We start from the raw sequence: 15,147 nt of genomic DNA on the forward strand, positions 1-15,147 counted from the left end.
TAGTGCAATGCATTTTAACACTTTTTACGAAAGGAAATGATAGGGTGGACTTGAAAGTTGAAAGGAGATGAAAGTTCAGGCTATGTCTGTGTCCTATGTTTTACTTTATGTAACCGGCTCATTCTTTGTATCCGCTGCATTAAGTTCTTGATGCAAACTGTCAAAATGTTGCATCTTAACCGAGTAAAATTATATTAGACTGATTAAAAAGGGAAAATACGATTTTTATTTTACTACACACAATGCTTGTGGTCCAAAACAAAGGCCTACTTATTATATCTGTAATCATCTTGATTTATTTAGCTATGTTTTTTTTGTCGCCTCTATGGACACTACGTTATTAATCAGTAGTTTAATAATATCATGGTTAAATGTCAATCCTTCAAGAAAATCACTCATGTAGGCCTGCAGCATGCATTTTCTGAGCAGTAAGTTCAAGTTGAGCTTTATTGTAGTATATAGTAAACAAAGAACTGTACAGCGAAATTATGAGAAATCAAATTAAATCCAGAGGTATTCATAAATTCATGGAATTCTTAAGCTTTATGTATTTTTCCATAACAGTATACTGTAGATATTTTGTTAGTTAGTGTTTATAAAAAATGTAGGTTAGGCCATTAACTTGACATTTTATGATTAAATGTAAATACGTTTCATTTTTGTTTTTCAAAGGTTTTAAAGCTCAAAAGGCACTGAATAGAATCTCCTCAGCCACAAATATGGTAGTGGGATATTCATTTTATTAAAAGAAATAAAGAATTCTTAGCCAACATGAATTAATTTTAGTTGAAATAGAAAATTAAATTAAAAGCTTAAAAAAATGTGGAAGTTGTGTATTTCTTCTAAATCAACAGTTCCTTTTTTTCTTTCTTTTTTTGAGGCAGGCAATGTGAGATTGTGGACTGTTAAGAATTTGGCCTTGTTTGCATGAGGTTCATTTTTCTAAGGCCTTGATCAAATAACTTCTATACAAAAAAGGGCACGCAAGCTTTGGTGTCAGCTTTCGGTTCCCAAGTTCCCAGAGTGTTTCCTCTTGTTTAGTGATCTTAGTATGACTAGAAAGAACAAGACTGAACCTTTTCAAATCCTGACCCAGGGTTGCAATTGTTTGGATAAAAAGGTATTTATTCACATGCTCCTTCAAAGTTCGAACCCAGGTAACTGCAGCTGACAGCTGAATTCTTACATCATTTGAAATTCCAAGTTAACAAATCCTGATTACTTTGTAACCCAGAATAAATATATATTGAAAACTAATGATCAACATTTGCAATGCTTAAATGACGGCCTAATGTTTTGTAGTTTTACACTATATATGCAGACTGCACTTTATACCTGTTTTCTTTCTTCAGAGAATGCGATTTCTTCCAGCAGACAACTGTAAAATGAGCTGTAATTAAAAGTACTTTTTTGAATTTGAAAAATGGTTAAATCTGAGCTCTGAGGCAAAACCAGTTGTGAACCACTTGTGCTTTTATGGTGACATCTGCTGGCAAGCAAGACTTTTATTTATATTGTCAAAGAATAGAATTGTATGATTTGATTTGACGTGGTCAGTGTGCTACCATGTGTTTTCTGGAGTTTCACAAGGGTATGCTTCTAAATTCAGATTTTTCTATACATGTCTCACCGCTGAAAATATATAATTTATGCAATTTTTCATTCATAGATTGAATTATGTCCCAACCATTCAAATAGAGATATTTCTAACAACACCTCATGATAAAGCTGTAAAATATCAGTTTAAACTTAATCTCAACACAGCAAAAACTTTGAGTCACAATAACTTTTTATTTTCTTTACGTTGTTAAGATTTTTTTATTATTATTGGGCTTTCAGAGTGAAATACAAAGTGCACAAAATTCTGTTCTGTTCTAGCATAAATCAAAATACCACTGTCTCTTATACACCCATGTATGGGTGCTTGGACACCCATGCTCATTCTTTATGAGTACCATTTTCCACATTTAAGACTAGTACAAACAAAACAATGAAATAATACAAATAAAATGTTAATTTAAAACTTCAGTCTTTTACAGGGTATCTGCAGTATTTTAAGATCAAATTTAGGAACTGCACAAATAAAACTAATACCATATGAGCGAGGGCAATTTCTATAACATAAAATGTCTATGGCAACAGATTAACGGTAAAATGGCTGAAAAATACTTTTTTTACAGTTCAGATATAGTTTTTCACAAAAACAAACATAAAAAAACGATAAACTTCACATTCAGCTTTTAAACCATTTTGAAGAAAATAAGTCAAAAGTATCAATTATTGTATTAATTTTAACAATTATTATCAATAATTAATTAAATACTTTTTTTTTATCGTTTAGATTTTTATAATGCATTGTCTTCTTATCGATCCACCAGCTCACATTTACAACTCGGCGTGGGTTGATTTTCACATTGGTCTGAATTAAAACAGTGGACGAGCTCATTTAAAATGCACATTCATTCTTAGGAGGTGGCTTCGTAATGTATAAATACAGTGGTTTCCCTGATATTGGTAGTACACAAAGCAGTGCTCATATTTATTGATTAAATCATAGCCTTTTGAAGTTTAATCATCACAATTAAGCCTTAATCGCAATTCTTGTCTGTCCATCCCTAAATTTAAGACCTCTTTATATCATAATGAAGACGTACTCGCACCAGTTAAGATTTTTAAAGGCCTTAAATTAGCTATTTAGGGACCCCCAGAAACCCTGCTTTTAGCTTCTTCAAATCATGTATGCTGCACAATTGGTGGCTGCTTTCCCGTCACTACTAAAAAAAAAAAATTTAAGAAATAAAGTAAGGAAAAAACCTTTGGGTTTTGTAAAGAAATTCATGCACAGGCATGATTTATACTAAAAACAAGAACGAGCCTTTATATCCAAAGATTCTTGAAATGAGAAACAAATTCAGTCAAGTGTGTCCATGCATTTGCCTGGCAGTGTATATATTAATTACCCATGTGACACAACAACAACAACAAGCAGATTAGAGACGTAACAAGCACTGATTTATTTAAATAGATGAAACTTAAAAGAATTTTTAACAAAAAAATAAAATAAAAAAACATCACTCCAAAACAGTAACAAAGAAAATGGATTTGTTCTCTCACTGGAAGACATTTCAGAGGTGTGTTTTCATATATATATATATATATATATTTTCTAAAATGTGGAACAAAAGAACAAGAAATGCTAATAAAAGGTGTTGACAATGTTCGTCAAACCCTGTGCATTTTAATCACTTCCCCCATTTTTTAACACCATGTACTACCCAAGAACGGGTGACCTCCAACATATATAAACTCTAGAGGCTTACTGAAATCAACAATTAAGAGAGAGAAAAAAGCATAGAAAAGAACTCTTCATTGTATTATTGACATTAATGGCAGTATCTTAAACATCTGTTTCCAGGGTTAATTACGTCTGTTGATCGTTTCCAAATGCAAAAGCAACAACAGCACCTGTTTGGAAACTTTTCAGCTAAGTGCATGAGGAGAACCTTTCAACATAAGTTAAACAAAAATCGCCAATCCCCACAAAGGCATATTTTCACTTAAACAATCTAGCACATCTCCTTTAAGGCACTACCTGGACCGCCTATCCTTCTTGGCCCTATCTGCACTTTTTTCCATAGTCTTTTCACTGTCACCCCTGCATTTGGGGCAATACCATTTCCCCTTGGGCTTGTAGGTCAGTCCAACACAGGAAAAATGGAACCACTCAATAGGACACTGCTCATTGTCGCAGCCAATCATCTCCCCATAGGACACCTGTTCACAGAGGCAGTAGGTGGGCTCATTGGGATCGATGGTGAACTCCACCGGCGATGCTTCTCGCTCTGTTTTGGCCTTCGAACGCTTCTTCTTCTTAGCCGACTTGGACTTTTTCTCACGGGGCTGCGGTGGAGGCTCCTCGCCCAGGTCTTCCAGGGTTCCGTTGGAACAAGTGTCACGGCTCTCGCTGTTGCGTTGACGCCTGGGTCGCCGCGCTGAAGAGCGTTCAGGCATAACATTCGCCGAGGTGCTCGGAGGGTCGTGCCTCACCTTCTCGGCAGGTCGCTCGGTGTCTCCCGGCTCCAAGAAACAAGGCGAGTGGGCCTCGATCTGACGCGAGCGGTTCTCCACCACCTCCATCATCTGTGTGACCACATGGATCTTCTCATCTCCCAGCTCCTGACTGCTGATGAGTGCCCGCTGCAATTGAATCTGCAGTCGCTTGCGCTGCCCACTGTCAGTCTCCGTTTTGTACTTTTCATAGATCTCATCCACCTCCTTGAGGACCTCTGAGTGGCACAGAAAGCAGAGAAAGTGAGGAGGGGACACATACTTCCAATCAAAATGTTAGAAAATTAAGGGAGGCAGCTTGTGCACGCCCAATAGATTTTACAAAGCCACATTTTAACATACTACAGTCGATTGTTTGCTGTTCGCATGCTAGGGTTGCTCTAGTGCTACCCCTGCCGCTGTGTAACAAAAACATACGAGCAGCCTACCTGCCCAAGCGTACATGCTCCTCGATAGGTTTTTTTTTTTTAAGAATTAGGAAATAACAACGTTAATGAATCATTTTCGTTGCATTTAAGTCATTTTAAACGGTAACCTTCATTTGCGATGTGTGAAGTCGAACTCGAAGGCGTCGACATCGAGCTGTGGATGTTTCGGCTACATGCGAACAAAACACACACTCCGAATGAAAGCACCATTACGTCGATACTATGGCAACTAAAGCGATGCGTTAAAAGAGCACAGCTAAACAACAGTAGAGAGTATGCACTAGTCAAAATGGCTGATCACTGGTTGTAGGATAGTGTTACTGGAACATACACAGCTGAATATGCCAAAGACCAAATACAACTCAAACACAGCGGGCGAGGACAGCTTTGGAAGCACTGATAAATGTTTCATAAAAATGTGTTCTATGTTATTGTGAGGGATCGAAACGAAGCCGGTCTACAGGGCGAAGTGCACACGATGTAAATGAACGTAAATATCCATCATATCGCGCTGGGAGCATACACCAAATGTTTCGCTTACCTTGATACTTGGTGTCGATCTCTCGTAACAACGACACATTCCTCTGAATATCCAAAGGCAGCGACTCGACACATTCCAAATAATCCTCCACGTAGTTGACAAGCTGCGCTTTTTCCACGTTTGGATAGTGCCCTAACATGATGATAGTAATGCATCAAGCAGCTATGCGCCTTTTCGAGGAGAACTGCGGCTTAAAAAGAGGTGCTTTTCACTCATAGGTTCCTTTAAGATTGCATGGTAGTTGCCAACCTTGTGTGGAGAGCCACTCTTTCCGGACAAATTCAGTCAGGTCTTCTCTGGCTACGAGAGAACTCCTTCAAACAAAACTATCAGATGTGCGCATGCGTAGGATCAGCCCATAAAATGCATCCTCGGAAGGTTTAGCAAATGGAGGGTGGCGTTGCAGAGATGTGGGCGGATTGCGGGATCAGCTGGGCGCGTCCAGAGTTCGTATGGAACTGGAGGTTCGATTAATTAAAAGCGAGATCGAACCATAAGATCAGAGCATAGACGTCAGCACCGTGTTAGCTGTATATTGTTGATAATAAGATGAAGTAATGGGTGGGGAATAAAACTTCTGTACAGAGAGCTATAAATTAATAGGGGCTAGGGACCACTGATGGACAAAAATGCTCCGAAACTCAAAGTTCAACTTAGATTTAAGATTTTAAGAATACTTTATTTGAGTTCTCAAAAGATGACAGAGCAATATAATCACAGACACGTAAATAAATATACATGTAAATATAACAGATACAGATGTATAATAAACATTTTTATATAATAAAAATGTAAAAACAGTAGGGCAGTCAGTAAGACAATTAAAACGTCCTAATAAATTCTTCGTAATACATTTTTATCCCGTTTCCTAATATTTTATATAGCCAACAATCATCAATGATGCAAATGTAATTTGGTATGTTATAAATGCCACTTATAAATTATTTTAATTAAATTGCCTAAGGAATTTTGCCATCAGTGATAAATAGCTAATCTATTTTAGAATGGTAAGAATGAAATCCCCTGAAAAATCAGCTCTAGGGAACACATAGACACAGGTTGGCATAAGTGACACCTTCAACCTGTGTTCAACAAATTAGAATATGGTGACAAGACTGCTGATCTGACAGTTGTTCAAAAGACAATCATTGACACCCTTCACAAGGTGGGCAAGTCACAAACATTCACTGCCAAAAAAGGTGGCTGTTCACAGAGTACTGTATCCAAGCATGTTAACAGAAAGTTGAGTGGAAGGAGAAAGTGTGGAAGAAAAAGATGCACAAACAACCAAGAGAACCACAGCCTTATGAGGATTGTCAAGCAAAATCGATTCAAGAATTTAAGTGAACTTCACAAAGAATGGACTGAGGCTGGGGTCAAGGCATACAGACTATCAAGGAATTTGGCTACAGTTGTCATATTCCTCTTGTTAAAGGAACAGGTTGTAGGAACTGCCATGAGAGGGCGCACTATTAAAACAATAACAATTGCGTGGTTTGATGACGCTAAAAAGGAGCGTGGGATGATGGGATTTGTTGTCTTCTACCCAACCGCTGACGGCCATCAGTCAGACAGAAATATAAATCATGGATTTAACGGATGAGGTAAAGTTTTATAAATGTTGTGCTCGATGTCAGAATTTTCAAACGCAAGTTCAACGATTTGCGTGAGTAGATTACATACAAAGTCAATGCAAAGACGCGATTAGACTATGGATCAGACGCGTCCTCGCGCAGGTCTAGAGGTGCGATGCCCTGCGTTTGGCCTGTATGCCCCATAATACTAATCTTGTTGGTCGTTATAATAGCATACGTTTTCTGTAAAGATACGAATCAAAACAACTCATCTGTCGAGTAAAACACAAGTTTACAGGAGCTGTCCTTGTTGACAGAACCAGTGGCAGACGGTAAACAGCAATTATGTTCCATAAATAAGTAACACAATCCACCATAAAACGTGCGAGAAGAAGTAAATAAGGAACTGCTTGAAGCAAGCCAGTGGTTTGCTGGACGCTAGACACTACTTCCGCATTTGTCCACAACTCTGTTGTCATGTGGTTTCTACGTCAGTAAAGGCGGTAACAAAGAGTAACTAACATCATTGACAGACGACTGCACTGCCCTCTGTCACTGTTTAGAATGGGAATTTTCTCATAATTTACAAGTAGTTGAAAACATTAGAGATATTGTTAGTAATCAGCTGGACAAAATATATAACACTAGCCTATTGGTTTTTGGATATTTTACTGCAAATATCTTACAAATTGTACCTTTATGCCACTCCTGAACCATAGACAACGTCAGAGGTGTCTTACCTGGGCTAAGGAGAAGAAGAACTGGACTGTTGCCCAGTGGTCCAAAGTCCTCTTTTCAGATGAGAGCAAGTTTTGTATTTCATTTGGAAACCAAGGTCATAGAGTCTGGAGGAAGGGTGGAGAAGCTCATAGCCCAAGTGGCTTGAAGTCCAGTGTTAAATTTCCACAGTCTTTGATGATTTGGGGTGCAACGTCATCATGCAGCTTCATCAAAGAAATGCCCTGCCTGGATTAAAGAGAAGGAAATACAAAAAATTAACTTGTTGCAAACTTGTTGAAGGTCTCTCTGCCTTCACGCTGAATAAATCTTATTCTGCTGTGGTCAAACCAAACATTCTGGAAATTAGTACTCAGACAGAACTGACTTGGATATCTACAGACAAACCTCAACCTGTAAGCAGTAATAAGAATTTGTCTTCACAAAGAAGCAAGAATGTATATACCCAAACTAATCCGGCTCAAAACACCCAGTTGGAACAAAGAGAATCCAGAGAGAAAAATAAATCTCAAAGCACAGTGACTCGACAATCAAATCAAGACAAAAATAGAACTCAAAAACATGACAATCCAAAAAATGTTGAAATTTCAGAAACTATGACTAGTCGAAGTCGTAGCCTTTCTCCAAAGTGCAAGAATAAAGGACCTGTACCTATCTTCCCCACTTGAAGATAAGTAACCATATAATTCAATGGAATTGTCAGGGTTTAAAAGCTAACTTTGCAGAGTTTCAACATTTAACTGCTGTTTTAAATCCCCTTGCTTATTGTATTCAAGAGACCCATTTATCTCCAAATGATCCCTTGACTGTTAAAAATTTTAAAATGTTTAGTGTATATGGACCAAATGTACAAAGACCTTCTGGTGGATCAGCCGTCTTGGTAAAAAAGGATATAATCCACAGACATATTGTACAGGATACCCAAATACAAGCAATAGCAGTACGAATCACCCTTCATAGAGTCATTTCACTATGCTCTATCTACATACCTCCCAGAGAAGTTATTACAACGCAAGAATTGGATAAACGTGTTGCACAATTGCAGACTCCATTTATACTTATGGGTGATTTTAACAGTCATAATCCTTTATGGGGAGAAGATCAATGTGATGTTAAAGGAAAGAGAATGGAAGATTTTATACATAATAATGACTTGTGTTTATTAAATGATGGAACAAAAACCTACCTTCATCCAGGTCATGGCACTTATTCTGCAATTGATTTGACTATATGCAGTGCTGAAATGTTTTTAGATTGTACAAGGTGGGTCTGGGATGATTTATGTAGGAGTGACCACTTTCCACTTATCACCTCATTTACAAAACCGGATGCCCAACAAAGACCTTCAAGATGGCTACTTAAGAAAGCAGATTGGCCTTCTTTCGAAAGCATGTGTTCTGAAAAATGTATTTCAGCAACTCAGACCTCTATAGAAACTTTTACTGAACAGTTAATTGATATTGCAAATGAAACAATTCCAAAGACGTCCTCTAAATCACAATGTAAGACTAACCCTTGGTTTAATGAGCAGTGTAAAAAAGCTATCGGGGCACGGAAAAAGGCGGAAAGACTTTTTAATAGACAGCCATCAATGACTAATTTTACACTTTTTAAAATTTGTAGAGCTCAAGCTCGCAGAACTATAAATGAAGCAAAGAAACAAAGCTGGAGACAATTTTTATCAAGTTTAACATGTTATACTCCCATGAAGAGGATCTGGAACATGATTCGCAAAATGAAGGGCATTGGAAATGGATCTCCTATACAACATATAAAAAAACGGGATATTCTTCAGACAAAGGAAATGGATATAGCAAATACATTAGCAGAATCTTTTGAAAAGAATTCGTCAATAGAAAACTGCCTCCCTGAATTCCAGTTAATACGAACACAGCAGGAAAGGAAAAAATTGAACTTCTGTTCAGATAACAAAGAAGTATATAATCAACCTTTTAAGATAGAAGAATTAATACATTCTATAAAATGTTCACATGACACTGCTGTTGGTCCAGACAAAATTCATTATCAATTCTTAAAGCACTCACCCCAAAGTATATTATCTCTTCTTTTGGATAACTTCAGTCTTGTATGGTCTTCTGGACAAATGGTCTCCTGGACCTAAACCAGGAAAAGACCATACAGATCCAAATAACTATCGACCAATCGCTCTTACCAGTTGCCTCTGTAAAACAATGGAGAGAATGGTAAATAATCGACTTGTTTGGACACTGGAATCGAAGAAACAAATAAGTGATTATCAATGTGGCTTTAGATGTGGAAAGTGCACTTTGGATCAATTAATCCGACTGGAAACTTATATCAGAGATGGTTTCATTAGAAAAGAACATGTTGTCGCTGTCTTTTTTGACTTGGAAAAAGCATAAAACAACATGGAGATATGGAATCTTAAAAGATCTTTACCACATGGGTTTTAGAGGACGATTACCCATCTTCATTTTAAATTTTTTGGCTAGTAGATATTTTAAAGTCCAAGTAGGAAACACCTTGTCGGATATTCACAAACAAGAACTTGGAGTTCCTCAGGGAAGTATTCTCTCTGTCACTCTTTTCAGCATTAAAATAAACAGCATTGAGAATATCATTGGATCTAATATATTCTGCAGCCTATATGTGGATGATCTCTGTATCTGTTATAGAGGGAAGAACATGAGTACAATTGAAAGGCAACTGCAGTTATGTATTCACAAAATATGTCAGTGATCAGTTGAAAATGGATTCAAGTTCTTTAAATCAAAAACAGTTTGTACCCACTTCTGTATCCAGCGATCCCTTCATCATGATCCAGAACTCTTCATTAATAGAGAACCGATTACTTGGGTCTTATATTTGATAACAAAATGACTTTCATTCCTCATTTGAAATCACTAAAAAACAAATGTCTTAAAGCTTTGAATATAATGAAAGTATTGGCAAAAACAAAATGGGGAGCAGATTATATAGTTCTTTTGAGACTCTATAGAACACTAATTCGTTCCCGTCTGGATTATGGAAGCATAATATATGACTCTGCCAGAAAATCATATAAGCAGATGCTTGACTCAGTACATCATCAAGGCTTACGACTTGCCTTGGGAGCATTTAGAACTTCGCCAGTGCAAAGTTTGTACATTGAAGCCAATGAACCTTCTCTTCAAAATAGACGATTGAAGCTCTCACTCCAATATGCTGTCAAAATAAAGGCAAATAAAACCAATCTTGCTTATTCTACAGTCTTCAACCCACAATTTACTCCTTTGTATGAGAGCAAACCTAAAAGCATCAGATCCTTTGCTATTCATATTAAACCACATTTGAAGAACTTAAATACAAATTTGAACATTTTAAATCAAATACAATTCAATTCTATATCTTCCTGGAAATTAAAGAATCCTAATATCAATTTGGATTTGGCTCATCAGAGGAAAGGAGTGACCCATCCAAATGTATATAGACAGCAATATTTGGACATAAGAAACCAATTCCCTTTTCACGTACCTATATTCACAGATGGTTCGAAGGTGGAAAATAGTGTAACAGCAGCAAAAGTGACTGGACATCAACGCTATGGAATCCGTATTCCAAAACAGTGCTCAATTTTTTCTGCTGAAGCATGTGCTTTACTTTTAGCTTTGGAGCATATTGAAAATGCACAAAAAAAAAATCTATAATTTTTACAGACTCTAAATCTTGTCTTCAAGCATTGGACACTTTAAAAACTGATCATCCTTTAGTGGACTGCATCTTAACAAAAGTGGATTATCTACTAAATCAGTTCTTCAGTATTATCTTTTGCTGGGTTCCAGGACATGTTGGGACTTTCAGGAAATGAACGAGCTGATGCAGCTGCTAAGGATGCTCTTAATCAGGAAGTTAATGAATGTCAAATTCCTCCTTCAGATATGAGACCGATTATTAATCGATATATTTTAAATAAGTGGCAAGAAGAGTGGAATATGTACAAGAATAATAAATTGTATGAAACTAATCCAGAAATTACAAACAGACTTTTTATCAATTTTAAAACTAGACTTGATCAAGTTGTCTACACTAGATGCCATATGGGTCACACAAGTTTGACCCATGCGTTTTTGCTTAAGGCTGAAGATCCAACTCTATGCATGTTTTGTAAAATACCCTTATCTGTTAAACATATTTTATTGGATTGTCCTGGACTTATTACAAGCAGAATGCTCTTTTATGAAGTTACTTCACTTAAGGACATATTTAATAAGATTATGCCTGAAAAGGTTTTGGATTTTTTGTTAATTTAAAAAATCTTATATAATATGACTTGCTGTGTTTATTTGTTTAGTTTTTTTATTGTATTTATATGATATTCTATTTTTGTAATCGTATTTTTGCCATGAAAATAGCTTTGAGTGCTGACATGGCATTAAATAATCTGAATCTGGAAACCAAAGTCACTGCACCCGTTTACCAAGAAATTTTGGAGCACTTTTTGCTTCCTTCTGCTGACCAGCTTTTTGAAGATGCTGATTTCATTTTCCAGCAGGATCTGGCACCTGCCCACACTGCCAAAAGCACAAAAAGTTGGTTAAATGACCATGGTGTTGATGTGCTTGACTGGCCAGCAAACTCACCAGACCTGAACCCCATAGAGAATCTATAGTGTATTGTCAAGAGGAAAATTAAAAACAAGAGACCAAAGAATGCAGATGAGCTGAAAGCCACTGTCAAACCTGGGCTTCCATACCACCTCAGCAGTGCCACAAACTGATCACCTCCATTCCACAAATTGAGGCAGTAATTAAAGCAAAAGGAGCCGCTACCAAGTATTGAGTACATGTACAGTAAATTAACATACTTTCCAAAAAAAGGCTAACTTTTTTCTAAAAACTAACAATTCACTACAATTTTTTTTAAATTGGACTTATGAAGTATTCTATTTTGTTGAGATTTGTTAAATGTGAGCCAAAATCATCACAATTAAAAGAACCAAAGACTTAAACTACTTCAGTCTGTGTGCACTGAATTTATTTAATACACAAGTTTCATAATTAGAGTTGAATTACTGAAATAAAGGAACTTTTCCACGACATTCTAATTTATTGAGATGCACAGGGTCTGAAATTTGAGAAGAAAAAAAAAACAAGAAAAAAAAACATTGTGGATAATTCAAGACCAGAGCTTTTATAAGGTATGTGTAAATGAGTTACAGAGAAATTTTATTTTGTGTATGTTCATTAAATAAATATTGTGTGGGTCTATTTGTGTGTGTGTGTGTGTGTGTGTGTGTGTGTATATTATAAGTTAAAATCTGAGGTACAATTAGTAAAAGTTTAATTTACTGCAATTACATTAAAACTATACAACTACAATTACACAATTTGGAGTATTATGAAATTAGGTGTGTTATGGTAACCCATACTTGGAATTTGATTTGTGTTCTGCATTAATCCCATCCAAGTGCAAGCACAGTAAAAAAAAAAAAAGGCTTCTTTATGTACAGCAGCGATATAGCACCTTAACCACCCCAAAGAACCGCTGAAGAACCACTGAAGAACCATGCAGGGGATTAACAGGTTCTTTATAAGGTGGTGGTGCTATATAGCACTTAAACCTCCCCAAAGAACCGCCGAAGAACCTTTTTATATCTATTGCTTTCACCCATTTGATCCAGTTTTATAATTGTTTTGAGCCTATGAGCGTGTGAGAGATAACGGAAGTGAGAGAAAAGTGTTTAAGTTTGAAATATGTGAATTTTTCTTACTTAAACGCATGCATTTACTAAAGAAGTCCTTTATTCTCCCCCCGGAGCAGTGTGAGGCACATTTTATTATGAATGCTATCGCTTTATTTGACGACTTGTGGACTGTTCAACTATAACACCCACTGACTGCAATGATAGTGCTAGGAATAGTCAGGACAATTTTAATATAACTCTGACTGGTTTCGTCTGAAAGAAGAAAGTCATATACACCTAGGATGCTTCGAGGGTGAGTAAAACACAAGATCATTTTCATTTTTGGGTGAACTAACCCTTTAAGTGCATTCTTTTTCACAAGGGAACGCCTAATCTCATCTGACCAGCAGGTGGTGCAACCGGGTGTTGACCATAGACTGTGGTGCTGACAAAGACCAAAGCAAAAGGTAGTGCAAGCCATTCATTCACAAAAACTAATCTGCATAAATGGAGCAAGCAGTAAGTATATGTTATTATTATCAGGGCCAGACTATATGTCGAAAAGCTGATTAAGACAAAAACTGCTTTTATGTTTAAAGCTGCAGTCCGTAAATTTTGCATATTTGTCGCCATCTATGTTTAAAAACCTGGAATTTCAGTTCCTTTGCGGAATTATATTCCATGCGTGGGTTGTGATCCAGCGCGGATGAATCTGTTTTGAGGTGAATGTGTAGCTGTCAGTCACCGCGGTGTGGATATTCACCATATTTAGTAATCACAGATTCTACCCTACGTCTTGGAATATATGACCCAAATAACAATTTTCACCATATATTGTCTTCTGAACAAGTAAGTAACATGTCTGCCATGCTTTATTCTTATACCAACTGAGTTAAAAAGCATTACAATAACTTAATCTAACGATCAATTAGCTCATAACACATCAAACCCTGCAAATTATTATTATTATAATTTATTCTCAAATTATTAATGTTAACAACATCAGCATTGCGTGACTATGAGTATAATGTGTATTAGCATGTAGATTTCAATTTCTGTACAGTGTCTGTAATTGTCTCATCATTTGAATTTCAATTTTTAACCCGAAAAGCAAACTGCTCTAATCGAACTGATTGTCTTTAAAACCCAGGCTATCTGTAATTAGAAACCCATTTAAAACTTGAATAAAATGTAATTTAATTCACATGTATTTCGTATAATCACTCTTGATTATTTTTTGACATTTAATTATTCCAGCTGCTGTGGCTATAAATAAACGACCCGCCACCTGCCTCACGATCCTCACATGTCTAGTAGCCGGGATAACAACTTTACTACATACGTGATGTAAAGACGCACGTAATTTCCCGCGAAAACCTACCCGTACCAAATTAGAAAACATTATTTTAAATTAATCGTTGTGAATCGGGCTAAAGTAAGGCGATAGTTTCTAACACTGGCTGGTTATGTATTTGCTCAAATATTGATTTTGGATCATTTTTAACCCAAAAAAGTTACGGACTGCAGTTTTAATTTGTGCCAACTGAGTGAAAAGTCTGATGAAACACGACTGTAACACTTTTAAAACGAAAAATACATAGTCATTATTCAGTAATATATTTCATTATCAAGGTCTTGTGTTTTGAAGCAATATGCAAGCTATATTATTTAAATTTGCCCCACATACATTTTAAACTGAAATAATATAAACTGATCATTCGTGTATCCATAACGTTAGATATATTTTAAATAACATAAATGCTACCAAACGAGCATTTTAATTCATGTTCTAATTACATTTAACAGTTACTTATATTTACATTACTGCGCCAAAGATTATCAAAAGGAATACTGAAGCATTCTTACTTGAGTGGCAACGCTTTTGATGTCCCGAACAACAACAAAACAAAATTCCTTGTGAAGGTGTCAAGTACATATGCCTACGGTTCCAAGCTTAAGTTGTGGCTCCGCCCACAGAGAGAAATTAGCCAATAAGCATTTGCACACCTCTAGCGTCGCCAGTCCAAGTAGGGCTCGCTGCCCGCTGCAGCCTGCGGTGGACATCCAACCCCGCCCACATCCACATGTGACGTAGGAAGCCACGCCCACCCCCCGATACAACCCCGCCCACGCCCGAGTGTGACGTCGAAGCTA

At 36.7% G+C, this 15,147-nt stretch overlaps 1 protein-coding gene across 1 annotated transcript; it reads right to left on the reverse strand.

The window, feature by feature from the left end:
• Positions 1 to 2,990: 2,990 nt before the first annotated feature.
• Positions 2,991 to 5,377, reverse strand: LOC132142568 (inhibitor of growth protein 2-like). Its single transcript, XM_059552530.1, has 2 exons — positions 5,038 to 5,377; positions 2,991 to 4,286 (listed from the first exon to the last, which is right to left on the reverse strand). The coding sequence occupies exons 1-2, from the start codon at positions 5,174 to 5,176 to the stop codon at positions 3,589 to 3,591; spliced, it is 837 nt and encodes a 278-aa protein (XP_059408513.1). The 5' UTR covers positions 5,177 to 5,377; the 3' UTR covers positions 2,991 to 3,588.
• Between the last annotated feature and the right edge of the window lie 9,770 nt (positions 5,378 to 15,147).

Source organism: Carassius carassius, chromosome 6 (genome assembly GCF_963082965.1).
Source record: "Carassius carassius chromosome 6, fCarCar2.1, whole genome shotgun sequence".
NCBI classification, from domain to species: Eukaryota; Metazoa; Chordata; class Actinopteri; order Cypriniformes; family Cyprinidae; genus Carassius; species Carassius carassius.